The sequence below is a fragment of the Strix aluco genome, chromosome W (assembly GCF_031877795.1).
Source record: "Strix aluco isolate bStrAlu1 chromosome W, bStrAlu1.hap1, whole genome shotgun sequence".
NCBI classification, from domain to species: domain Eukaryota; kingdom Metazoa; phylum Chordata; class Aves; order Strigiformes; family Strigidae; genus Strix; species Strix aluco.
The window spans coordinates 40704390-40730790 of NC_133970.1; the positions used below are offsets into that span (position 1 = coordinate 40704390).

Here is a 26401-nt window from a genome sequence, read left to right on the forward strand (position 1 = left end):
ATATATGTGTGTGTGTGTGTGTGTGTGTGTGCGCGCATGGGTATAAATAAAATAGTGAAAACTAAACAGACGATATGAGGCCAGAACAGCAACAGTGGAGAAAATGGTGGCTGAGCCCTCAGCCTCCCAAACCCTCTGACTTGACAAGCATCCTGCAGCACCCTGCGACAGTGACCCTCCTGCATCTTTGTTCTTCGTCATACCCCACTTCTAAGTGTGAGTCCAAGACTGTTTAATTCTTCTCCCCATCTCTCCAAGGGATATGATTCACACGTTTTCAGATTTATTTGAGAAAAATGCAATAAATATGCTGCTTCAATTTTAACTGCTGGAATGTAGCCAGGGTTTTTAATGAATCTGGCCTGTGCGAATGAAGTGGTCCAGAATCTCAAAAGCTCTGGGCACTATTAGATTATACACACAGACGTACACACACACACACACACATATGTCCCCCACCTCCCGTTCCCTTGGGGGTCTCTGAGTCACATGTGACTGCAGGTTTTTCAGATTCGGCTCTGGTTAAAATTAGCAAAAGCCTTTATTATTCAAGAAAAGGAAGGATTCCTATCACAGCTGCTGAGAACTGCCATATTTTTCTTGGATTTGCTGCACTGACCTATTATAATTTGGCTTTATCTGCTATTCTTTGTTTCCCTAAAAAATAGTAGCAAGGCTTGGTCCTGTCAATGCTGAATTTTAATTAACAGTTCATGAAGATCACTGCATTAATCTGTAGCTGGACCATCATGGATTTTTTTTCTGTGCAACTGGCATCTCTAAGGTTTCAATCTTTTATAGTAATGTTTTGTAACAAGGTGCTGTCAGATCTCTGCTGAGCAAGGCACTAGTTTCGCAAGCTTGAACAAAAGATGTATTTCAAGCAGCTGTAAACACCTTGTTTTAGTTATCAAGAGCAGGTGCAAAGAGCTTTCACACCAAAATCTGAAGGCATATAACTCAAATGTAATTATATGAAGTCAACCACCAGATTCATTCAATTCACAAGCTGCATGAATTTAAAAGGAAAACAAAACCAGGAAAATGAGTTATGATATAGTAAATATGGCCCATCTCAACTTAGCAGGAAGGTTTTGGCCAGGTCCCAGGAAACAACAGCCCAAAATCACCATGACCTGTGGGAACAGGCCTGCTCTGGTAGAAATACAGTGCCACTGCTGGAGCTTCGCAGTTTCTAATGGGTCCAAACTGAAGTGGAGGCGTATTGCCAGGGCCACATGGAAAAACCAGAGGATGTCAATTCTCCTGTGCCTCCATCTGCGGATAATTGGTTGAGCACTAAAATTCACAAGGAAAATTTTGGTTTAGAAAGATGATAAAGAGAACAAACAAAAGACAGGAAATTAAAATTTATGTAAACATAGTGGTTCCCAGAGCAACTATAAATGAGCCACAATGCATATATAGATGAAGGCATAAAAGTTAATACCATGTGCAGCAATACCATGCACTACATAGGTACCCTTGGGACCATGTTACATTTGCTACGGGACCCATCATTTTGAGTGGTTTGACTTTTACACTTTTAAAGCCTCAAACATAACATTGCACTAATGCCAGGTGGGAATAGGGCATTTGCTGTTTGTTTGCTTAAAAAGAGAAAGGACCATTTGAACAGAATGAGCTATAAGTCATATTTTTTCCCATTGCATACTGGAGACAAAACTTGCAGGCTTTGATCTCCAAAGATTTCTTAATAGTTTTATTGGGGAGGTATTTCTTCACACTGATTTAGTACTCACAAAGTGAGATTGCAGGAATGGAGAACAGCTCTCCTGTTGAGATAGGGCAGCGTCTGTTCAAATGATGAATTATAGTGCAGTGTAAAGTACAAGGCTTTTCCCTAAGGAAATGTGGGATTGCAGAAGGGATAGACTTAGCCGTGTAAGCTTCAGATTTGAAATACTTAAACTCCTTGGAAATGTGCCTTCAGTTTGCTCTTCTATTTTTTGCAAGCGGTTATCCTGAGTTCGATTGTCTGCTCCCTCATGAAGTTGTTGACATCAGTAACATGGGTGTAAAATGTCACCAGATCAGAAGGCAGCCAGCATTCACCTTGCATTTGTATTCATGACTATACAAAGAAGAGGACAGCAACAGGTCAGGCCCATTGAGATCCACAGAGATTACTTTGTCCATGTGGGATGTTTATGTTCTGATGGGGTATTTTGTAATTGACTCTTAAAACCATGCCACAGCCTATTTGTTCTGGTTTCATGGCAGAGCAGATTGAAACATGGGAACTGCTGTGGCTTTCCAGGGTTTCGTTTCTTTTCTTTTCTTTTCTTTTCTTTTCTTTTCTTTTCTTTTCTTTTCTTTTCTTTTCTTTTCTTTTCTTTTCTTTTCTTTTCTTTTCTTTTCTTTTCTTTTCTTTTCTTTTCTTTTCTTTTCTTTTCTTTTCTTTTCTTTTCTTTCCTTCCTTTTCTTTTCTTTTCTTTTCTTTTCTTTTCTTTTCTTTTCTTTTCTTTTCTTTTCTTTTCTTTTCTTTTCTTTTCTTTTCTTTTCTTTTCTTTTCTTTTCTTTTCTTTTCTTTTCTTTTCTTTTCTTTTCTTTTCTTTTCTTTTCTTTTTTCTTTTCTTTTCTCTAAGACAATACATTCCCCCCCTTCATCTTTTTGCTCAAAAGTTTCCAAAATTTCCCAAGTGTAGTGTTTGGTTTAGGATCAGACCTGGCAAGCATCCCCTGGGTTGTTAAGTCTGCTCACCCACCAGTGCAGACAGCTGCTTTAGTGCTGGTGCTTTCTTAAGCCACACAGCAGGGACCGTGCCTGGGAGCAAGTGCCCCTCCTTGCTGCCCCACACCAGTCCCAGCTTCTTGCCACAGCTTCTCCTTTGTAAGACCACATGCATCCATCACAAGACCTCCTAAGGACACCCCCTCCCTGTCCCCTACTGTGGTGGGTTGACCATGGCTAGCTGCCAGACACCCACCCAGATGGTCTCTCACTCCTGTTCTTCAACAGGACAAGGGGAGAAAATAAGGCAAAAAAACTTGTGGGTTAAGGTAAAGACAGCAATTGAGAAATGTAACAGGCAAAACTTGCACTAGACATTGCCAGTCTGTGAAAATGATAAGATGAATGTGTATGATCTCCAGGGAAAATGTGAGCTGCGGGAGGGAACAGGTACTGCCCATGATCAAGGTGCACTGGTGCAGTGAAACCAGGGCTTGCAGGTCTTGGTCATCAGCACCACCTACTGACACCTTCATCTGCTGGGGGCTTCTTGTCCAGCTCCTTCCTGGCAATACAAGGCCAGGATATGTGGTGCCACCTGGGGAGCTCAACCACCTGTTTCTCCAGCTCCTGTGCTCCAGAGATGCACTGCTTGTACCCATCCTAGCAATAACCCTGAGACAGCAGCTATGATAGGGAATTGGGTTGGGGACCAGGAGACTGAAGCATCATCCCTCGCTGACCTGCTGTGTGGTGGCAGGGAGATGCTTTGCCAGCGATTCATGTGGCCGTACCTTGACTTCTGAAAGTTTGATGTCTGTGTCTGAGCTAGCCAATCTGGGCACCTCCAGGGGCAGTTAATCATACCCAAACATAGGCATCTAGCCCAGGTGCAGTGAGTTGATCTCTGGAGATGTCTTCTTCTCTCTGTTGATCATCTAAAGTCCTAAAATAACTTAAGCTTAGACTTCATTGAGTGACTTGAAAACATTTTGAGTGTTCCTCTTTCCCATTCCATTTCTTGTTCTTACCTCTTTTGTTTCCTTTCTCTGTTTAGTGATGTGCCCATTTCTCACTTTTTATGTCTACTGTGACTTGTACAGTGGGACCCCAGACTTCTTCAAAGCCAAATGCTTCATCTAATTAATAATAATAAAAAGGGAGAGTGATATACTCGTTTTGCAAATTTTTTTTTTCTAATTCCTGTTCAGTTGAAGCAGCTCATTTCTCTTGAAATGCAATTGAAATGTCATTAGTATTTTCATTAGCATGATGACTGATGATACAAAGCAGGCAAGTAGATTTGGGGCCTAGGCTGATAAATTTTCATGACGTGAAAGACTGTGCTAAACGCTTCAGAAGACACATGCCGAGTGGTTCCAGATCATTTAAAAAAACAGAATACTTTTTTTTTCTTTAACTCCTGGAATGAGAAACAGTCACACAGCTATACAGAAATAGCACAGCAAGCCCTGAAAATGCCAGCAGTTACTAAACATTTTTTTTTCCTTCATTGAAACAGCTAATCTTCATCAATGAAGATATTTTACTGATGTGTCTTTGGCATTTTGGGGTTTTTTTTTCCCATCTCTGAGGATTGACATCTCTAGATGAAACAACTCTTATGTTTGTGGGGAGGAGAGAAATTCCTGTGGAGAAACCCAGCTTAAGACCTAACCATAACTTAGGCTGACTTTAGAGGGTTTTTTTGAGAGGTTGAGCTGGATTTAAGTGATATATGTGTGTAAGCCATCATGATGGCTTTGCTTCCAGAGCCTTTTCCCATCACTAAATGAACAATGAAGAATGGATAAACAAGAGGGGAGAGGAAATGTTAAGCTTAGTTAGTTTTCTAATCATTCTGAGACATTTTGCCTTCTTTGCTTTGAGTTAGCTTCAAACACAGATGAAGAGAATTATGCACTTTGGGTGGCTTGTTCTTGTACCTATTGGATAGGCTATATTTATTTCATTGAATCCTTCTGTACATACTAGCAATTACAGAGCTGTGTCCCGTAAGTTCTGTGTTTTTCTCTCACCTGCAATTTTGAATTGCTGGGTTGCCACATCTTTGGTTTGTTTCTTTTTTTAATGCTCTGTTTACTAGGAGAAAGAAAAAAAATGTACTCACTTCTTTATAATGTCAAGCAAAAGACCCTTGTCATGGGACAGAAAAAAATATTTCTAATTTTCTTCCTGGGTAACAAATCCATCCTAAAGGATCATGGGAAATTTTCCTGGTTTTAAATTTACTGCACGTATACTCTGATGCCTTGCATCGCAGCAGTTTTGCTTCCCATTCAGGGAAGAGTTGACAGGGCATGTTTGTGCTGCTCCTTCATTGGTGACAAGGGGATATTTACAATTATGAGATATTTCCCTACCCATAAGAGACTTTGGGGCAAGCGAAAATGAAGGCTCAGGGCTCAATTCATTTGCCCACATGTATTTGTCAACTGTCATTTGAGATGCCTTGGATATCCTGCCTGGCCTCCAGCTGCTCTTGCAGAAGGGCAGAGGTCTTGCCTGAAGCCCTTTATCATATCTGCCAGCCTCCCTCAGATGTTTTGAATACCTCGGGGCATTTCAAATACAACCAGGTGCCTGTATAGAGCTTACACTCCTGGCCCAGGGATGCACCATCCACATTTGAGCCTGTCCATTTGAGTAGAAGGAATTTAAACTGGAGAGACTGTGATACGGTCAAAGAGATTCAGGGAGAAGGATGGATCCTCTCACCCAAATTGGATGTCTACAGCATAAGATCACTGTGTGAGTTAGGTTTCTCAGCTTTCATTATAGTCAGTGAAAGTTTAGCCAATGGACCCTGGAAAGTAATTAATCTTGGACTAAAGTGTTAGGTTAATGGTTAGACTAGATGATCTTCAAGGTCTTTTCCAACATAGATGATTCTGTCATTCTGTGATTCTGTGAAAGTAGACCCCTCTTTTTCAGATGAAACACCCACTCCAATCTTCTGACTGTATTAATTTGATCTCTGTTGCCTGTCATGGCAGTTTAGACACATAGCTCTCATGTAGACACCCAAGTTGTGGTCACCTAAAATTTGATGAGATGAACCCCCTATTCCCTTAGTTATTAAAAAACCCCACTATCAATCAGGTGTAAATACAAATCCATAGATTTGATTTTGAATACAAAATTCAAAATATTGAAGTAGATTGAGCTGTGTTACTGGGCAGTTGTCCCAGTAGGATAAAACAAGGCCTGAGTGCCTTTTCATGCCTAAACTGCTAAATAAAATCCCTTTAGACTTCCTCCTTACAGAATTCTATTTTTTCTGCAAAACTTCCAAGGCCAGCTTTTGCAAACAATTGTCTGAAACTGGGACCTATCCTAAGGTAAATCTGTATTGGGACATGGAGTGCTGAGCAAATAAAATAACAACTTCATTCCAAACATAAAGGTTGGAGAGCCTGTGCTTGGCAGTTTACTCAAGTTCATTTTCTTTTCCATAGTTTGATGGCCTGACCAAAATCTTAGTCAGGGTCAGAATTTCAGCAGATTAATCCACTGTTAAATCTTTCCTTTTGGATAATAAAATTCTGCCACCCCAGGAAAGCAATCATAATTAAAGAAAAGCTCTGCTTGTATCATCTTTGCTTTTTGCTTGTATCATCATGACACTCTCTGAGAGTGGATGCTTAAGGGGAACATATTCCTACCCTGATATACCTTTCTGTGTTTTGTATGCCTGGTGCTATAAAATAAACATATAAGGCTATGGGGAGAGGAGTTAATTGGTTGAAGAACCTAAAATATCCTGGTTTGGCTCCAGTAAATGTGAAAACTGAAGACAGGCTTGCACCAAAGCTGTGCAGAAAAGTACTCTGGAAATTTAGAGTGGCTCAGGCATAGATGTGCAGCATTCAAGTTGATAGCATAACTTCAAATGTTAGCGGTTAAGAGCATTTAGGGTTTTCCCAGTATGTTCTTTATTCTGGTTCTTGTCAATTTGCTTTTCACATATGTCTGTAATAAGCAATTTTCCTCCTCCAGCTTCTTTCCAATCTATTCCTTGTCTCCTATTTCCATCTATTTCCCTATTTCATTCCACTTTGCACTCTTCACCTCTTTAACCTCTTCTTCATCAGTCAGATTCCTTCTTGTGTCTATACTCCACAGAGGCAGTCTCTGACCTTACTACATGTGATCTCCCTGCCATCCTTCTTACACTGTTATAGGAAACAGTCTCCAGCAAGAATTTTAATGGAAACCACTCTCAATAAAGTATTTCCTTCAGAATTTTCCTTTCAAAAATATGTAAAATCCAAAGATTTTACACTAAAGTTCATATCAGAGAAATGGCATATCACTGATGTTTTTAATAAGATACAAGGGAAAGGATAAAGCTCAGGAAAAATCCTGAATTCTAGATCTGTCTTTTGTTTTTCTCCATTCACAGTAACCCTAAGCTGTTAAAATAAAGCCAAACATTGTACTCTATTTGATCATTTTCAAATATTTTAGTTGTCTTCAGAATGCCATTAGAATAGAGCAACAATTAAAGTCCTATATACCATAATGCTAGCTAGCTATTAAACTTCTTTGTTGCTGAGGTTAATTGACAATAACACTTATGATCTTACCTATGCATCTGTTTAAATAGATTTCAGTTTTCATATTACAATCAATTACTGTGGTTTCAGAATGAAAGGTAAAAAAATACTCCATATCTATTGATCTGTAATACAGAAAAGGAGAGAGAAGAAGAATGATATATGCACTCCCAGTGTGCATTATTTTTCATTTCTGGTGCTGATAAAGCAAGCACTCAGTGATAAATCAGCATTAAAGTGGCATGAATGGACTCAGATATTAAAACAAAGCCAGCACAGTACTTTCTAAAAATAAAAACTCCTCTGTTATAGTCTCCTAGATTTCAGGGTATAAGGGGACTTCTATTAAGTGCTAAGATTTTACCTCAAATGCATGTCATACTCAGAGTATTTCTCATTGTATGAACTGGGGCATAGCTTATTACAGCTAAAGAAGAAAAATTAAATGACTAGGCTACCCAGCAGGGAGAATGCTAAATTAGAAGTCAGCAGTCTTGGATGATTTTATCAGCTCTGTGACTCTCAGTCCATCCTCATCCCACCTGTCCCCAAAGTCCCTACCACCTTGCTTCAGCTGTCTTCGCTTGTGGCTGCGGTGAGTAGAGAGGTGTGGACTCCTCTGGTGACCAGTTCAGATATTACTGGACGAAGTTAGTTGGTGGTGGTGCCCACCTGGTTCTCTTGTTTTCCTTTTGTGTAAAAGTATGGGTAGCTGGGTTCGAGCAACATCCTTGGTACTGTTTACTTTTCTAACACAGACATCACCATAGGACTACTTAAACTGGTGTAATGCAAATATAACATTTCAGTCAGAAAGAAAAAAAATAATAGCTGAATTTGTGCACCATACGGATATTGATTTTTGCTGAATGCATACACAGGGACAATGAAGACTTACCATTTCTGGAGGCACATTGTGCTGTTTTTTCTCAGTGGAGGTCTCTTAGATTAACTTGTTCAGCAAGATTTTTGCTAATTATTTTACTAATGTGTTTCAGATTTCATCACTTTTTGTACACTGGATGTGCCTGAAAAATGACTCCATCATTACAGCAGCCCAGCCCTTGTGCCTCATTCATCTTCCCCCCACTAGCAACTTGACTCTTCTGCTCATGCTTCATGCCAGCACTCTCCTACCAAAGCTGTCAGTGTCCCATTTAATCTGTGATAAATATGAAGTGCTCCCAACTTCATTTGCCTAGGGTATATCAGCTCTATCTGACACATATAAAAATGATCATCCCTGTTGTTAAGAAAAACAACTCAAAACACCACCCTTGACTTTTCTCATTACTTACGGACTGAAATTTCCCCATTTGTCTTTCCTCAGCTGTGTTCTTGAGAAAGAAATCCTATCTTCCGTTTCCTTCCTCCCCAGTGAGCATATCTCCATCCACTATGACAGCTCATCTCAGTGTGACTACTCATCTCTAGGTAGTTCCTTGCTCCTAGCTGCAGGTCTTTTCACTTCTGCCCCTCAGTGTACCTAGTGGGTTTTTATGCCTTTAAAAAAAGCCCTTTAGCCCACTTTTCCACCTAACCATCCCCCCTTAAACACTTCTTTTTCATTTTACTTCTTTCAAAGATTTTAATTTTTCTCCTTCCCCTCTGCAAGAGAATTTAGTTCTTCATCACAGTGTATTAAATGATTCATTCGCTGAGATATTTCATGGCAAATTTCATTTCTCCACCACCATTGGTCTCTGCCTGTCTCTCTTGATTTTGTCAGTCTCCAACAACTGTAAACTGTAACTTTCTCCTTAACTAAAAGTTTCAGCCTCTGGGCAGGAAAAACCTTTGACTCTGAACCCATTAGCAAGTCACTTTAGCTTCAATCTGTGTTCATAAGGTCTCGGATCCTGCAGCCTTTGACTCTGAATTAGACTTTTGAACACTTGAGTTTTTTTCTCATTAAATTTATTGATGGTTGTCACCTGCATATCACAGAATCACAGAATCACAGAATCGTCTAGGTTGGAAAAAACCTTGAAGATCACCTATTCCAACCGTTAACCTAGCACTGACAGTTCCCAACTACACCATATCCCTCAGTGCTATGTCAACCCTACTCTTAAACACCTCCAGGGATGGGGACTCCACCACCTCCCTGGGCAGCCCATTCCAACGCCCAACAACCCCTTCTGGAAAGAAATGCTTCCTAATATCCAGTCTGAACCTTCCCTGGTGCAACTTGAGGCCATTACCTCTTGTCCTATCACTTATTACTTGGTTAAAGAGACTCATCCCCAGCTCTCTGCAACCTCCTTTCAGGTAGTTGTAGAGGGCGATGAGGTCTCCCCTCAGCCTCCTCTTCTCCAGACTAAACACCCCCAGTTCCCTCAGCCGCTCCTCGTACGACATGTGCTCCAGACCCTGCACCAGCTTCGTTGCCCTTCTCTGGACACGCTCGAGTAATTCAATGTCCTTTTTGTAGTGAGGGGCCCAAAACTGAACACAGGAATCGAGGTGCGGCCTCACCAGTGCCGAGTACAGGGGTAAGATCCCTTCCCTGTCCCTGCTGGCCATGCTATTTCTGATACAAGCCAGGATGCCATTGGCCTTCTTGGCCACCTGGGCACACTGCTGGCTCCTGTTCAGCCGGCTGTCAATCAACACCCCCAGGTCCCTCTCTGACTGGCAGCTCTCCAGCCACTCCTCCCTGCCACGATTGAGAGACGGGAGGCAGGCTTGATGCAAGCAAAGTTCTCCCCTTTATTACATGTAACACTCATTTTTATAGAAAATCAGAAGCTGCGTGTGTTAAATTGATTGGTTGCTAAGCTTCAGAATTCTTATCAGCGCACGCTAATTGGTAGCTACTTAACATTTAGCAATTGGACTAATAGCAACTAAGCCGCTCCTATAAAAAACTCTAAATTCCTTGCTGTCTGCACCGTCTTCGGCTGTTTATCAAGCATGACTCACAGGTTAGCAATTCTTCACCATATCAGCACTTTTCCCAGTGCTTTTCTCTTCCCTTTATCAGGCCTCCCAAGGTTTGTAGCCTACAAGTTCCAGTACGTCCCCCTCTAACAACGGAGCAGTACAGGCCGTTCTGTCTGAGTCCTTCAAGTCGTACCCGACATCTCCCCAAGCCTGTAGCGCTGCTGGGGGTTGTGGCTGAAGTGCAGCACCTGGCATTTGACCTTATTGAAACTCCTCCAGTTGGCCTTAGCCCATCGCTCCAGCCTGTCCAGGTCTCTCTGCAGAGCCTCCCTACCCTCGAGCAGATCAACACTCCCACCCAACTTGGTGTCATCTGCAAACTTACTGAGGGTGCACTCGATCCCCTCGTCTAGATCATCAATAAAGATGTTAAACAGGAGTGGCCCCAAAACCGAGCCCTGGGGGACACCACTCGTGACCGGCCGCCAAGTGGATTTAACTCCATTCACCACAACTCTTTGGGCCCGGCCATCCAGCCAGTTTTTTACCCAGGAAAGCGTGTGCCCATCCAAGCCACGAGCAGCCAGTTTTGCCAGGAGAATGCTGTGGGAAACGGTGTCAAAGGCCTTGCTAAAGTCAAGGTAGACAACATCCACAGCCTTTCCCTCATCCAATAAGCAGGTCACCCTGTCATAGAAGGAGATCAGGTTTGTCAAGCAGGACCTGCCTTTCATAAACCCATGCTGACTGGGCCTGAGCATCTGGTTGTCCCGCATGTGCTGTGTGATGGTACTCAGGATGAGCTGCTCCATCAGCTTCCCGGGCACCGATGTCAAGCTGACAGGCCTGTAATTTCCCGGATCATCCTTCCGACCCTTCTTACAGATGGGCGTCACATTGGCCAGTTTCCAATCTCTCGGGACCTCCCCGGTCAGCCAGGACTGCTGGTAAATGATGGAAAGCAGCTTGGCGAGCACCCCAGCCAGCTCCTTCAGCACCTTCAGGTGTATCCCATCCGGTCCCATAGACTTGTGTGTGTCTATGTGATGTAGTAGGTCACTGACTGTCTCCTCCTGGATTGCAGGGGGGGTCGTTCTCCCAGTCTCTGTCCTCTGGCTGAGGAGGCTGGATTCCCTCAGTACAACTAGTCTTGTTATTAAAGACTGAGGCAAAGAAGGCATTAAGCACCTCAGCCTTCTCCTCATCACTTGTTACCATGTTTCCTCCTGTGTCTAGCAGGGGATGGAGGCTCTCCCTGTTCTTTCTTTTGCTACTGACATCCTTATAGAAACATTTCTTGTTGTCCTTGATTGCTGAAGCCAGATTAATTTCTAGCTGGGCTTTACACCTCCTGATTTCCGCCCTGCATAGCCTCACAGCCTCTTTGTAATCACTGTGAGTGACTAGCCCCTTCTTCCAAAGGCCGTAAACTCTCCTTTTCTCCCTGAGTTCCAGCCAAAGCTCCCTGTTCAGACAGGGGGGTCTTCTCTATCACTGGCTTCTCTTACAGCACCTGGGGACCGCCTGTTCTTGAACCATTAAGACTTCCTTCTTAAAGAGCGCCCAGCCTTCCTGGACCCCTATACCCTTCACGATCGTCTCCCAAAGGATTGTTTCAAACAGGTGCCTAAACAAGACAAAGTCAGCCCTTCTGAAGTCCAGGATGTCAGTTCTGCTTAGCCCTCTCCTGGCCTCTCTAAGAATAGAGAACTCTATTATTTCGTGATCGCTGTGCCCTAGTCGTCCTTTGACCGCCACATCATCCACCAGTCCTTCTCTGTTCACAAAGAGGAGGTCCAGCAGGGCACCTTCTCTGCTTGGTTCCCTCACCAGCTGCATCAGGAAGTTGTCTCCCACACATTCCAGGAATCTCCAGGACTGTTCCTGCTCTGCTCTGTTGCATTTCCAGCAGATGTCTGGGAAGTTGAAGTCTCCCACAAAGAACAAGGGCAAGCAATCGTGAGATTTCTCCTAAATGCCTATAGAATATTTCATCCACCTCTCTGTCCTGGGTGGGTGGCCTATAGTAGACTCCTACTACAACATCTGCCCTGTTGGCCTCCCCCCTGATTCTAACGCAAAGACACTCCACCCTGTCTTCACTACACTTGTACTCAAAGCAATCATAACAGTCCCTAACATACAGCGCCACCCCACCATCTCTCCTTCCTTGTCTGTCCCTCCTAAAGAGCTTGTAGCCATCAATTGGCACACTCCAGTCGTGGGAGACATCCCACCATGTTTCTGTAATAGCCACAACATCATAATTTTCCTGTTTCATCATGGCTCCAAGCTCCTCCTGTTTGTTACCCATGCTGTGTGCATTGGTATACATGCACGTCAGATGGGCTGATGTTTTGCCCCCTTCCCCCTTCAGATCTAGTTTAAAGCTCTGTCAATGAGCCCAGCTAACTCCTGCCCCAAGATCCTCTTCCCCCTCTGGGACAGGTGCATTCCATCTAATGCCAAAAGGTCTGGTGCCCTGTATACCAACCCATGACTGAAAAATCCAAAGCCTTGATGGTAACACCAGTCTTGGATCCACAAGTTCATCTGTTGAGTTCTCCGGTATTCTTCTTCATCCATCCCCCCAACTGAAGGGATGGAGGGGAACACAATTTGTGCCCTCGACCCCTTAATCACTTTCCCCAAGGCCCTGAAATCTCTCTTCATTGCTTTAGGACTTCTCCTGGTAATGTCGTCGCTACCTACCTGAAAAACCAGGAGAGGGTAGTAGTCCTTGGGTCTCACTAGAGTGGGGAGTTTTGCCATGAGGTCCTTGACGCTGGCCCCAGGGAGGCAGCAGACTTCTCTATGAAGCGGATCCGGTCTGCATATGGGGCCTTCGATACCCCTCAGAACATAGTCACCCACTGCAATGACTCTTCTGGGGTTCTTTTTAGAACTTCCTTTATAGAACTGGTATAACTAACATGTTCTTCTACTTTGATCCAACTTCTACTGGAAATCCTCATTTCATGTATTCATAACTTTCTGGCATGATAAAATTTGGTGGTTTCTTCTATGACATATTCAAATCCCAGTCTCACTCTGTTTGAAGGGCTGGGGGCCTGGGAAGGGCACACATGGGGGCTGGAGGAGACTGGGTATGAGCACACTTACAGCTCCCTTGGGTTACTGTCCTGGAATATGAACTACTTCCACCAGCTCCATTAAATCCATTTTCACCTTTAAGTACATGAAGGACTGAACTTGCAGACACACATCACTTCATCTCCCATGACTGAGGCTGCACGTCCTTTATTCCTCAGTCTCTTGACTCAGGCCCCCTCTGTTTCCATGCTGGCAATATGCAGAGGAGGAGGGAAGGGAATGAGATGGAGGATCCATGATTCTTCCTGTATCAGTACAGGAAAAAGTGATCCCAAAGAAAACCAAAAGGCAAAGCTGAAGACTCCATCTCCTAGGAAGTCTAATTCACTGCAAATATAGGCTTGAAACAGGTAGAAGACTGGCCTTTTGATATTTCAAATTACAGGTGATCATCCTCTTAGCTGGAGGGGCAATGGGGATTTGAGACTCATCCTGATGATGAGCAAAATAATGCTTCCTTACCCTTTCCTTCTTGGGTTTAGTTCTTTCATTGATAATGCTAACAGCTATGTTGTTTTCAAACATTGCATGTCATTGTAGGCTGCAGATTTCTGCAGCTGGCAGCTCCACGGAGTCCTGGGACCCACCTCCCCAAAATGGAAGATGATCTGAAGCCTCTACAGACAACCCCACAGCTATATATAGTAACAGCAGCTGCTCTGCTTGTTTAAATAACACCTTGCAAGGCTTCAGGTATGCAGCAGTTACCACTGTGCTCCCTGTCAGGAAACACATTTAGCTTCATAAAAGTGAAGAGGAAGACTTGCACTGCATTCTTTGAACTCAGGTGCAGAGACTCACTGAAGTAGAAAGGAATGGCAAGTTGCATTTAACCTCATTAGTTTCAGTAGGGCTGACTTTGTGCAATCCATCAGTGTACAGATACATTAGGGGAACTAAACTATTTCCACATCTCATTTGCATAATAGATGGGATGTGAAATGAGTCCTATGGAAGAGAAGTGCCCTGGAGGCACTAAAGTTTATCACAATATGTAAGAGTTCCTTTAGATCATTGCATTAAATTTCCACTAACAAGATAACAAATTAAATGTCTGTATTACTGTACTAACCCAAAGTGGATAAAGTGTATGATTTCAGAAGGCAGCAGTTGTTTAAGACAGCTTAGTGGTTATAGGAGGAGGCAGAAGAGATTAGTGCATCTGCCAGCATTTGTGTGCCATGATGCCAGCCCTCTTCCTGCCCCTTTAAGAAATCTGGCTCTTCTCTAATCCGATGTTGGACTTGAGCTTTATTAGTGAAGTGAGGGAGAATGAGTAAATCAACTGTATCAGACAAGCCTCAGGACATCTGGAAATTGATCATTCTGCAGAAATAAGCACTCTGCTTATTAGCTGGGAGTTCATCACTATCACTTCTCTTTATCCAATTCCTAAGAGATTTCAAAGCTATCATCATAGCATTAGCTCTTCTGACTGTGCTACTGCAGATAAAGATCAGAAGATTTGTCTAATGATGGCTTTCTCAGTCTCCCTCTTTCTTTCTCTAAAGCTATCCTGATTTAAAAAAAAAAAAAAAGTAGGAAAATAGCTGGAATGAAATAAATCAATCTCCATATCTAAATTTTTGCCTGTTGGCAATGAGAGTAATTTGTTTTTTATTCTACAGGAACTTGGTTTTATTCAGGGGGACACATCCTGCAGAATAGAAAATCCCTCATAGAAGAGGTGAAGTTTCTAACATGGTGGTGGAAAAGGGAGGAAGATAAAAGGACCTAAAGCCATAAAGCAGTGCTGTACATTGAAAGTACAGTTATTTTTAAATTATAATACACATCAAATAGAAGCTAGGGAAATGAATTCCATAAGTTAGAAAGGTAATAATATTACTTTAAGGAGAATAATTACTTTCCTTAACTACTTTTATCATGTAGTAATTCAGTTCTCCCTTCTGGAACATGATGCAATGCCAAACTTTTGACTTAAGCAGCTTTAAGAAAAGATTCACCCAGATATGAGTTTTTTTCTGGTTCTTTATTCAAAACGAAAGAGTTATCAAAATGCAAATATTATGACTAACTTAATGTTTAGATGTGCATTCCTGTACAGCTGCATTGAGTAGCTACATTGTGCAAAGACACTGGGAGAAAAATAGTTTGTAAGTTTTCCAATAACAATGGTCAGATGCATAAACAATTTAAGTACAGCTGTGGATTTCCAGAAATCTCTGGGGAGTATTGAAATCCAATGCAATGAACTCTCTAAAGAAAAATCTTCCCTAGCAGAAGCTTCACTGAGATCAATTTTTATCAGCTGATTTTCTCTGTTTTCCAATGGAAAATTAACATTTATTATCTCTTTTGAACTGGCACTTAGAGTTCCAGCCTGGGTGCACATTATGCTAGATTCTGTACACAAATTAAAGAAGAAAAGGTGGATGTTGTCCAAGAACCTTTCCATATAAGTACAAGATGAGAGAAAACAGAGGAATGCAGTAAGCAGAGTGAGCATGATTTAACAGTAAAGAAGGATAGTTAATTAATCCATTTGTACAGAGCCTAGCACAATGGAGTTAGACCACATTACTTGCAACGTAAATACTTAATAACAACAACAATAATGACTAGGCCTTTAAAATTAATGTATTAATTATCAGTCAGAGCTCATAAGTTGCTTAGCCAGTGAGTGAAGAATGCTAGTTTTTTATCCAAAGTATCAGGGGACCCATAAATCTTTAAGAAAAAGGCCAGTTTCACATCAGTATTGTGTTCCCTCATACACAGGCTTTCTGCCAGTCTGCCCTGAACTAGAATAGTGCTTCTTCTGATTCACCCTTTTACTTCTGATCATTATGATTATTTATTTATAATCATGCCATCATTGGTTTAGGTTCTTGATAATCTCCTTCATGTCTGCCCTTGCTTTTGAAGCTGTCCTTTCCCTTTTCCCTTTCTCATTAAACAAATAATGATTGATTTCCTCCCTGCTTTGCTACCCATTGCTCACTTGCATGTGCACGCAGTGTTGTCTGTGCTATCAGTAGGACTCCGGAAAGTTAAGGTATGGGCCTTTCATGGGATGGAGTGGACTCTAATTGGGAGGAAATGCATAAAGAACAACAGACAGGCAATAAATAAGGTCTGAATCAGGCCACCCATATACATCAACTTGTTCTCTCTCTGGAGGAGCAGCAAAGGATAAAATGCACTGGAATCATGGATGTGTGTGTGCGAATTTTAAACTCTGAGCCCCCTTTGATGGTGTTGCAGATGATTTATTTTCACCTGATTCAAAGATGGGTTGAACTGGTAGGTTCTTTTACATAAGGCCTTCTGAACAGAGCACCCAAAATGAGAAGAAAAAGTCCAACGAAAGGTGATGATACTGCGCCAGCAGGTCCATCCACCCAAGGGATAGACCTCCCACTACTGCAGCGTGAATCACAGCATTGTGAGCAAATAGCTGCACCTCTGTGGGTTTCCAATGGTGCCTGTGGAGTCTCTGTCTGCATTTTGGTATCTGTGAAAGAAACCTAATGGTTCTTCCTTATTGGCTACTCCAGATCCATAAATTACTCCTGTTCCTCAATTTAGATGAGAATTTCAGTGAGGTGAGTGATATAGGCTGAAGAAACCAAGTGCCTAAAACAAAAGACAGATGGCTGAACCCATGATTCATTGGCAATGAGCTTCAATTGGGCCATGTAGACTTTGAAGTAATTCATTACAATTGTATCTCTTCTGTAGGGGGAGGATTTTCCTCAATGATTTGTATGACCTTGTTAAACCCAGATAGGTGGTAATTGAGCAGCAACTACTTCTTCAGAAGAAACAGAATAAAAATATTGAAAATATTGACTCAGCCAAAAGGCAGTAAGCATCACTTTGGTCTTTGACCTTTAAGCATCCTAGGGTAGTCAATAACCTTGCTGTTAGATGCTGTGCCTGCCACTGATTTTGATTTCGGAATAGTTTAACCTTAAACCAAAATCCAAGTAACCATGGCAACAGGAAGTAGGCCTCTCCATCCAAGGAGTGGGAATCCATAAATCAAGGTCCCTAATGCAAACACTGTGTGCAGGTAGAGATTTGAGAGGATAAGTGGTTTGTGAGGGATCACCTTTGAAAAAATTAATGACTGTCCCTTGATATGTTGAAGCACAGCTTCACAGACTTTTTTTTTATCGATAGAGGTCAACAGGTTACAGCTGCATGTTTTCATATGGCTCTTTATATAGGCCCTTCAGTTTAATTAGAACCAGATGTTGAATTTATGAGGTTGTTAGCATTATTATGTACCATATGCACATGCATATATGTGTATGTGTATTGATACATACACCCACATATGCACATTTCTTGCGCACAAACTACATTCATGAATAAATAATGTTAAGGCTCAAACTCAAGCACTATGGAGTGGTGAAACCTCAGTTTTGCATATGCACAGTTCCATAGTGCTGTGATCCCATAGGCATAATTACTTGGTCAGATATCCCAGTTATTCTATGGGACACTGCTTTATTCAATGTATAGTGCTCACCTAATGAACAGCTATTTGGTAGTTGGATTTTCCTCTTGCTATTCAGTGTGTGACATCATGTCTCATTTATTCCACATTTCTAAGCCTTGGTATGAATAGATGAATGTTTCATGAATGTTGATAATTTCATTTTCACAGCACTGCTCTTGAGATGAGGGGTATATTATTGTTCTCATTTGCAACAGAGAAGCTGAGCAGAGAGAGACTTAAGTTGAATGGATACAATTTGAGATGCTTAATACTTGTTTTAAGGCTCTGGAAGGATGTGTGGTCTAATAGGCAGAAACTGTTCTGCATATCTCCACCAAGCCATGACCTGTCATTCTGTCTCGCTTCTGACTATTTCTGCACTCAGACCCATTCTCCTCTGTTAAGTTCCAGGCTGATATCAGGTCACAGGTCCATCAGGACTCCTATCTCCGACTGGCCCACTCCGTAGCCCCATCTTTCAGACTCCCCTCACAGTGCAGTTTTTCTGTGCCTGAGCCTTCTGGACATCTCTTCCACAGTTTCTGAGACAATATTTCGCATTTCATGTGCAAGGGACAAAGGTAGGGACTGTTCATAGCAGCTCCAAGCTACAAATACAAGGAAATGTTGGTTGGTATCTGAGTGCAGCCAACAGACGTAGAAGTTTGTGCAGCAGTTTCTGGCTCTGCTTTGAGATCTTCTTGATCTTCTGGGAAAGGTATCAGGGTACTTGTGGGAACTCTTTGAGGAACTACCTGGTGCTATCCAGGTGCATCCGGGGATAGCAGTGGGTGCTCACTGCTGCAGGGGACAAAGGTCCCCATCTGCTGACCTGACCTGCTGTCCAGGGAGGTTTGCTGCTGGCCTGGGGCTTGGATCAGGGAAATTGTGGAGACATACCAAACCAAATCTGAGTGGCAAATCAAATCAAGCAAAGGTGGCAGGATACTTGCATGAATGACCAAGGAGCTCCTGAGTAATATGGGACAGAAAAAAGAAGCAAAAAAGAGGTGGAAGCAGGAACAGGTGACCCCAAGAACTATAGAGACAATGTTCAAGCACGCAGGGATGGGCTTAGGATGCCAAAGTCTATCTGGAGTTGAATCTAGCAAGGGCAGAAGGGCAACAAGAAATGTTTCTACAGGTACATAAGCATCAAAAAGAAGCCTAGGGAAAATGTGGGCCCACCACTGAATGGAGCAGGAACCCCAGTGGCAAAAGGCTGGCAAGAGACCTAGTTACTCATTGTTTTCTTTGCCTTGATCTTTACTCATAAGACTGGTCTTCATGAATCCCAGGCCCCTGAGACTGGTCAGAAAAGGAAACTTTCTCTTGGTGGAGGAGGATCTGGTTAAACAAACTGAACATACATAAATCCATGGGACTTGACAGGATGCACCCAAAAGCACTGAGGGAGCTGGCTGATGTCATTATGAGGCCACTCTTGATTATTTTTGAAAGGTCGTGGTGACTGGGAGAGGATCCTGAGGACTAGAAGAGAGCAAATGTCAGTCCAATACGGGCAAGAAGGCCGAGGGAGCAACAGGCTGGCCAGCCTCATCTTAATCCCTGGGAAGGTGATGGAGCAAATAATCCTAGAAAGCATTTACAAACATATGAAGGACAAAAAGGTGATTGGGAGTAGTCAGCATAGATTTATGAAGGAGTAATCATGCCTGATCAACCTGATGTTGCTTATCTCAACTTCAGCAAGACTTAACACTGTCTGCTATAACCTCCTTATAGACAAACTGATGAAAACAGACTAGATAAATGTACACTGAGATGGACCGAAAAGTGGCTGAACTGCTGGGATAAGAGGGTTGTGATCAGTGGCACAAAGTCCAGCTAGAGACCAGTCACTAGTGGTGCACTCAAGGTGTTGATACTGGGGCCAAAACTATTTAACATGTTAATTAATGACCTGGGTAATGAGGTAGAGCACACCTTCAGCAAATTTGGAGAAGATACAAAACTGTGAGGAGCAGTTGATATACCAGAGGGTCATGCTGTCATCCAGAGGGACCTTGTCAGGCTGGAGAAATGGGCTGACAGGAACCTCATGAAATTCAACAAGGACAAGTGCAAAGTCCTGCACCTAGGGAGGAATAACCCCATGCACCAGTACCTGTTGGGGACTGAACAGCTGGAAAGCAGCTTGGCAGAAAAGGCCCTGGGGGTCCTGGTGGACACCAAGTTGACCATGATCCAGCAATGTGCCTTTGCAGCAAAGAAGTCCAAGGGCTTCTTGGGCTGCATTAGGAGAAGCAGATCAAGGGAGGTGATCTTTCCCATTTATTCAGCACTGGTGAAGCCACACCTGGAGTACTGTGTCCATTTCTGGGCTCCTCAGTGCAATAGAGACATGGACATATGGGAGAGAGTCCAACAAAAGGCCATAAAGATGACTGAGGGTCTGGAGCATTTCTCCTATAAGGAAAGGCTGAGACAGCTGGAATTGTTCAGCCTGGAGAAGAGAACGCTTAGGAGGATCTTATCCATGTGTACAAATGTCTGATGGGGAAGAGTAAAGCAGATGCAGCTAAACTCTTCTCAGTGGTGCCTAGCGATAGGACAAGAAGTAGTGGGCACAAAATCACAGAATCACAGAATCACAGAATCAACTAGGTTGGAAGGGACCTTGAAGATCATCTAGTCCAACCATTAACCTAGCACTGACAGTTCCCATCTACACCATATCTCTCAGCGCTATATGGACCCTACTCTTAAACACCTCCAGGGATGGGGATTCCACCACCTCCCTGGGCAATCCATTCCACTACCTAATAACCCGTTCTGTAAAGAAATACTTCCTGACATCCAGTCTAAACCTTCCCTGGCGCAACTTGAGGCCATGCCCTCTTGTCCTATCACTTGTTACTTGGTTAAAGAGACTCATCCCCAGCTCCCTGCAACCTCCTTTCAGGTAGTTGTAGAGGGCGATGAGGTCTCCCCTCAGCCTCCTCTTCTCCAGACTAAACAACCCCAGTTCCCTCAGCCGCTCCTCATACGACCTGTGCTCAAGACCCTTCATCAGCTTCGTTGCCCTTCTCTGGACACACTCGAGTAATTCAGTGTCCTTTTTGTAGTGAGGGGCCCAAAACTGAACACAGTAATCAAGGTGCGGCCTCACCAGTGCCAAGTACAGGGGTAAGATCCCTTCCCTGTCCCTGCTGGCCACGCTATTTCTGATGCAAGCCAAGATGCCATTGGCCTTCTTGGCCACCTGGGCACACTGCTGGCTCCTGTTCAGCCGGCTGTCAATCAACACCCCCAGGTCCCTCTCTGACTGGCAGCTCTCCAGCCACTCCTCCCCAAGCCTGTAGCGCTGCTGGGGGTTGTTGTGGCCCAAGTGCAGCACCCGGCATTTGACCTTATTGAAACTCATGCAGTTGGCCTTGGCCCATCGCTCCAGCCTGTCCAGATCTCTCTGCAGAGCCTCCCTACCCTCAAGCAGATGAAACACAAGTTTATGTCTGAATATCAAAACACATTTTTACTGTGAGGATGATTGAGCACTTGAACAGGTCCCCCAGAGATGTTGTGGGGTCTCCATCCTTGGAGATATTCAAAACCTGACCAGACATAGTCCAGGGCAGCCTGCTCTAGCTGACCCTGCTTGAGCAGGGTGGGGTGGACTAAGTAATCTCAAGAGGAGTCTTCCAATCTCAGCTGCTCTGTGATTTTTGAATCTTCATATAATTTAATTGCCAAAACCTGATACATTTTATCTGAGGCCCATGTGCAGGTTGGGATTTGAAAAGAAGGAATTTATGAAGGATTACTTTTGAAAAATGAATGTGTGTCCTGGATGCCTGATGCTTGCCCAGCATCACAGAGACTGGGAGAGGTTTTCATAAGTTGGCAAAGGCACAGCACAAAATCCTCACCCTAGCAGACTTTTGTTCTGGTCTCATGAGAGCAGGGCTACTGTATCTTTACAAAGCAGCAACTGCTAGGATTTTTCTAAAATGGGCAAAAACTTCCAGTCTTATTGTAAAAAGTAAATGAGGCATTTTAGCTGCCTTTCCACTTAGTAAATTCATATACTTATAGATATATATGCAATATGTATACACACACATGAACTCACAGAAATATTACATATAAATGGGTGGATACACATTCAGTTGTATTAGGCAGATATCTAATATGTATAATTTCAATCCCCGCAGTTTAAATTTGACACATTTACAAGCAAACAAAATGGGTTCAAATCATAAGAGAGTTTGAGAAACATTAAGGGAGGAATCCACCAGACCTGAGTGTGTAAGTTCTATTTTTCTAGAATATTTGACTTCTCTGGTATATTTCTACCACTCATTTCTTCTGCATTGTAATCATTAGGTAGAAAAATGTATGACAAATTGCTCTTTTTTTTAAACTCCCACCACTTTAATGAGTTGTAAGGTAAATTTTCATTAGGAAGGGGATTCCTAAAAAATAAGTATAAGTGTAATGTACTTTAGGCAGGAAATTACATACTGAGGCTGCTCCTGATGCTTGCTCCTTACTCAGATGAAACACCCACTGAGTCAAGTCATTATAGAGAAGTGTGTGAGTGTGGAGAATACACTACCCAGAGAATGACAAATAGACAATTCCACTAAATACAGATATGAAGGATGTGTCTTTATACATGTATTTGCTTGGAGAAGAAAAAGTAGTAATGTGGAATTATTATGTTGGTTTACAATTGTTTATAGAGATCAGTGATGGTACATCCTTAAGCAAAATTATCAAAACCAAATAACAATGATGATCCTTGCTAGTATCAAGACCATATTACAGGCACATACACAGGGAAATATGGAAATATATTGGCATAATAAGGACAGCAACTGATTACTCTTTTCCAGATATTCCCCAAACATGTTACTTTATCAATATTCATCCAAATTTTGTTTCCTTCCCCAGGAATTACAGGTCCCCACTTAAAAGCAGACCAGACTTCACTTCATGGTAAAATGGAAAGTTCTGCCTGTAACATGATGACCAGAAGGAAACCAGCAGCTGTTGACAGTGTTGCAATGCCAACTCCAGTATTATCTCTCCTACCTTCACCATCAGAAACATCTGAAGCAGGTAATGTTATTTCTCTCCATCCCCTCTATTTCTTCCCCATCTTCTTCCTTCTGACACTGCACTGAACAATATGTGCTTGTACTGCTCTTCCGGATTGGAGAAGTAGCTGCAAATGTGCATATCTAATGTGATAAACAGGCTGCAATTTTTCTAACACTTTCTTATCATGATCATATCTTGACATATCAAATCTATTTTATTCACATACCACCTGTGGTGGATGAAATAAAAAGGCACTCCATGGACAAGATAAATTGACTTTAGTCACGGGGTGGATTGTGGTAGTTCAATTCCTCCCCCCCCTCTTTGCTAGGCCGCTCGGTGCTTGTTGTGATTGCAACCTCCCTCCTGGGCCACACACCAACCTAGGGTGGTATGGACTGCAAATGGCAGAGGACCAGAGCGTTAAGGCACCCCCTTGGCATGCCTGGCTCCTGCTCTCCCTATCGCTTGGGAACAGTTATAACAGTCCATCACCTCCTGACAGCCTGGTACATCTGTTATACCTGGGACGTGGCCGAGAAAGAACAATAACAGAATCACGGAATCACAGAATCACAGAATCATCTAGGTTGGAAAAGACCTTGAAGATCATCCAGTCCAACCGTTAACCTAGCACTGACAGTTCCCAACTACACCATATCCCTAAGCACTATGTCAACCCGACTCTTAAACACCTCCAGGGATGGGGACTCCACCCATGCCCTGGGCAGCCCATTCCAACGCCTAACAACCCGTTCTGTAAAGAAATACTTCCTAATATCCAGTCTAAACCTTCCCTGGCGCAACTTGAGGCCATTACCTCTTGTCCTATCACTTATTACTTGGTTAAAGAGACTCATCCCCAGCTCTCTGCAACCTCCTTTCAGGTAGCTGTAGGGTGAAGTCGATCCCCTCGAGTCTCAATTATCACCTGTTGAGGAATGCCAATGCATTGTGAATATTTACTCTAAACGTGAGAAGAGGGAAATTTTAACTTTGGGCTAGTTTCGCTTTCACCCACCTCTCTACCTACTGATGTGTTTAGGTATACACAGTTATTTTCACAAGTGTGGATACATACTTATTCCACTGGATCCAAATGCTTTTGTCTGTCTGTGTGTTTGTACGTATTGTGTTTATGAATATGCATATATAAATATATTGATTTAGGATACTTTATTGTAAGTTAGTGTGAATCTTGTCATTTTCGAATCTGTAATTAAGTCACTATTTTAATCTTAACATATTTTACTGAATTATTTTGTAAATCCTTAAATTGGTTAATGATTAAGAGCTGTTAGTCATTAATAAATCTTGATTTACTGATAAATCATTACCATGTGTCACGTCCCGCTCAGACGAGGGAGACAAGTGACTCAGATTCGCAAATCCCCAATGGAGCGGACAACAAGTCTCCAAGTCCAAACATTTATTAACTACCCACAATGTACTAATTGAACACACGATAGTTGGCTAAGTATATACGAGTTGTGGCAAGCAATACAATATGCCTTGCATTGCTTAATGGGAAAGGGAAAAGAGGGAGATAGAGGGATTGGGGAAATACAGATCACCGGTCTGGGTTTCTGCGCTGCTCCTGCCGACAAGGGTTCCAGAAGGCATCTGTCTTCTTCGCTTCACTGCACTCTCCAGGGCCCCCCTTTCTTCCTTTCTTTCCCCCCCACCCCTTAATTTATACACACTTTCCTTGGGTCTGTGCCCTAGGTCGACCCACATACCTATGTATCCCATGTACGGGGAGGGGTAAGGTGTTTCATGGGATGATGTAATTAGCATGATCATGTTAGCCCTCGTTAGCATATTGAGGGGTGTTAACTTTAATATGCATTTCGTGGATAATGAAGCAAAGGTCATTCACTGGACAGATGGCCCTTGAAATTTGTCCAGGTGCACCAGAGCAGAGCCGTCCTGTCTCCACAGGGCTCCCTCCTCCAGTCCCATCTTGTGTTATTGGGGCAGCCTTATCAGCTTCGACCTTCACACTTGTCCTGATCCAATGTCGGGGGAGGTTTCGATACGATCCCAAGAGTGAGATTAAGACACAAACGAGGTCAAATGCCGTATACCCAAAACAGGTTTTTATTATTAAAGAAGTGAAGAGGGGTAGCGATAGGACAGAATGGAAGGAAAAGACAGAAATAAAGCAAGGATGTGGGATAGGGCTGCAAGAATAGTCACCACCATGGATGCAGCGGCGTCCCATTGGTCCTCAGTCTTCAGTTCTTCGGTGGTGGGTGCACACAGATCTGGCTTCGATGGTAGATGCACACTGAGAAAATTTTCTGCTGCCTTTTTAAGTTCATGTATCTGCTGATTAACATATCTGCTCGCCTTTAGTTTTTTTTCTCTGGTCCCACAGGTTTTGTTGCATCTGGCTTCAGGGCAGGAACGTTTGCCTCTTGTCAGTTCATTAGCCATGCATGTATGGGGTCTGGCCTACACAATAGAGCCACAAATGGCTACAGGATGGGGCCAACTCAGCACACCTCTGCCCCTTTGAGGCTTGTCTAAAGAGTCCGGACAATGCAACCACAAAGAAGTGGGGGAGTGCATCCTTCAGTACACTCCTGCTTCTCTGGGCGACATCCCCCAGACCAATTCACAGGCCGCAGCAGCTTCTCTTGGAGGTTTGCACAGACACAAGCAAGCTTTGAGACAGTCATAGGACATTTCAGTCTCTCACAACACTATCCACCCCATGACTCATAGTTTTGTCTTGCGAGTGTTTGAGGCATTCGTTCGATCAGCCTCAACTTTTGCTTTCTCAGGTTTTCTTAGTTTCTCGCAGGCCTGGTTTCTTGTCTCTCACACCGTGTTAATATTTTCATCCACGACACCACCATTTGTGCAATAATGAGGACACAAGTAGCACCAGCCTGTATGGTCTAGCAGGGGAGTCTAAAGCAAGACTCTTGGGTTCCTTTCTCAGCCCCGTTGTTAATTTATTTGAATGTTCCCATCCCTGTTGCATGAACATACCAAATACACAGTGAATAGCTAAGGAGCAGCTGAGATTTCTTTCTGCATACCTCAGTGATTTTAGCATAATATTCTGTCTTGCAAATGCGAAATTGTCTGGGGCAATGAATAGTGATTTAAAATATATCAGAATAAATAAGTCAGAATAGCATGTTTTTCAATCAACTTATATTTTGTGCTTCTATTCTGAATCAGATCAGAAAGATGATAGCTTTATACATCCAGAAATTGAGCCAAGTCAGTCAGGCATCATCATGCCTTTTCTTGGGCATGGATAGAAAAGTTAATCTTGCATTGTGTCTTAATTTCCAGAGAATGGGGAACCCACAGTACATTACCCTACATGCAGCCATTAGGAGTTTCATAGTCTTGTGAAAACTTTGATTCCGCATTCACAAAAAATGTATTTTTATTGTGAGAAACGCTCAGCTGCCAATTATCCATAGCTCAGACAGGATGTGGTGTGAAGCACTCTTTATTACGTTCTTGCAAGACCGGGCGCCCCCATCAAGTGGACGCGCCTACCAGCCATCATGCAATGGTTTATATCCCTTTCTCCCAACCGCCAGTTCCCTCCCCTGATTCCTC

General features: G+C 42.9%; 1 protein-coding gene across 1 annotated transcript in view; it reads left to right on the forward strand.

Annotated features, from left to right (window-relative positions):
* The window catches only part of LOC141917814 (SET-binding protein-like), a 353444-nt gene that overhangs the window by 315758 nt on the left and 11285 nt on the right, over positions 1–26401 (forward strand). The window contains exon 5 of the mRNA XM_074811386.1: positions 22664–22831. Within this exon, the coding sequence (XP_074667487.1) occupies positions 22664–22831 (168 nt within the window). The remainder of the gene's footprint in view (positions 1–22663; positions 22832–26401) is intronic.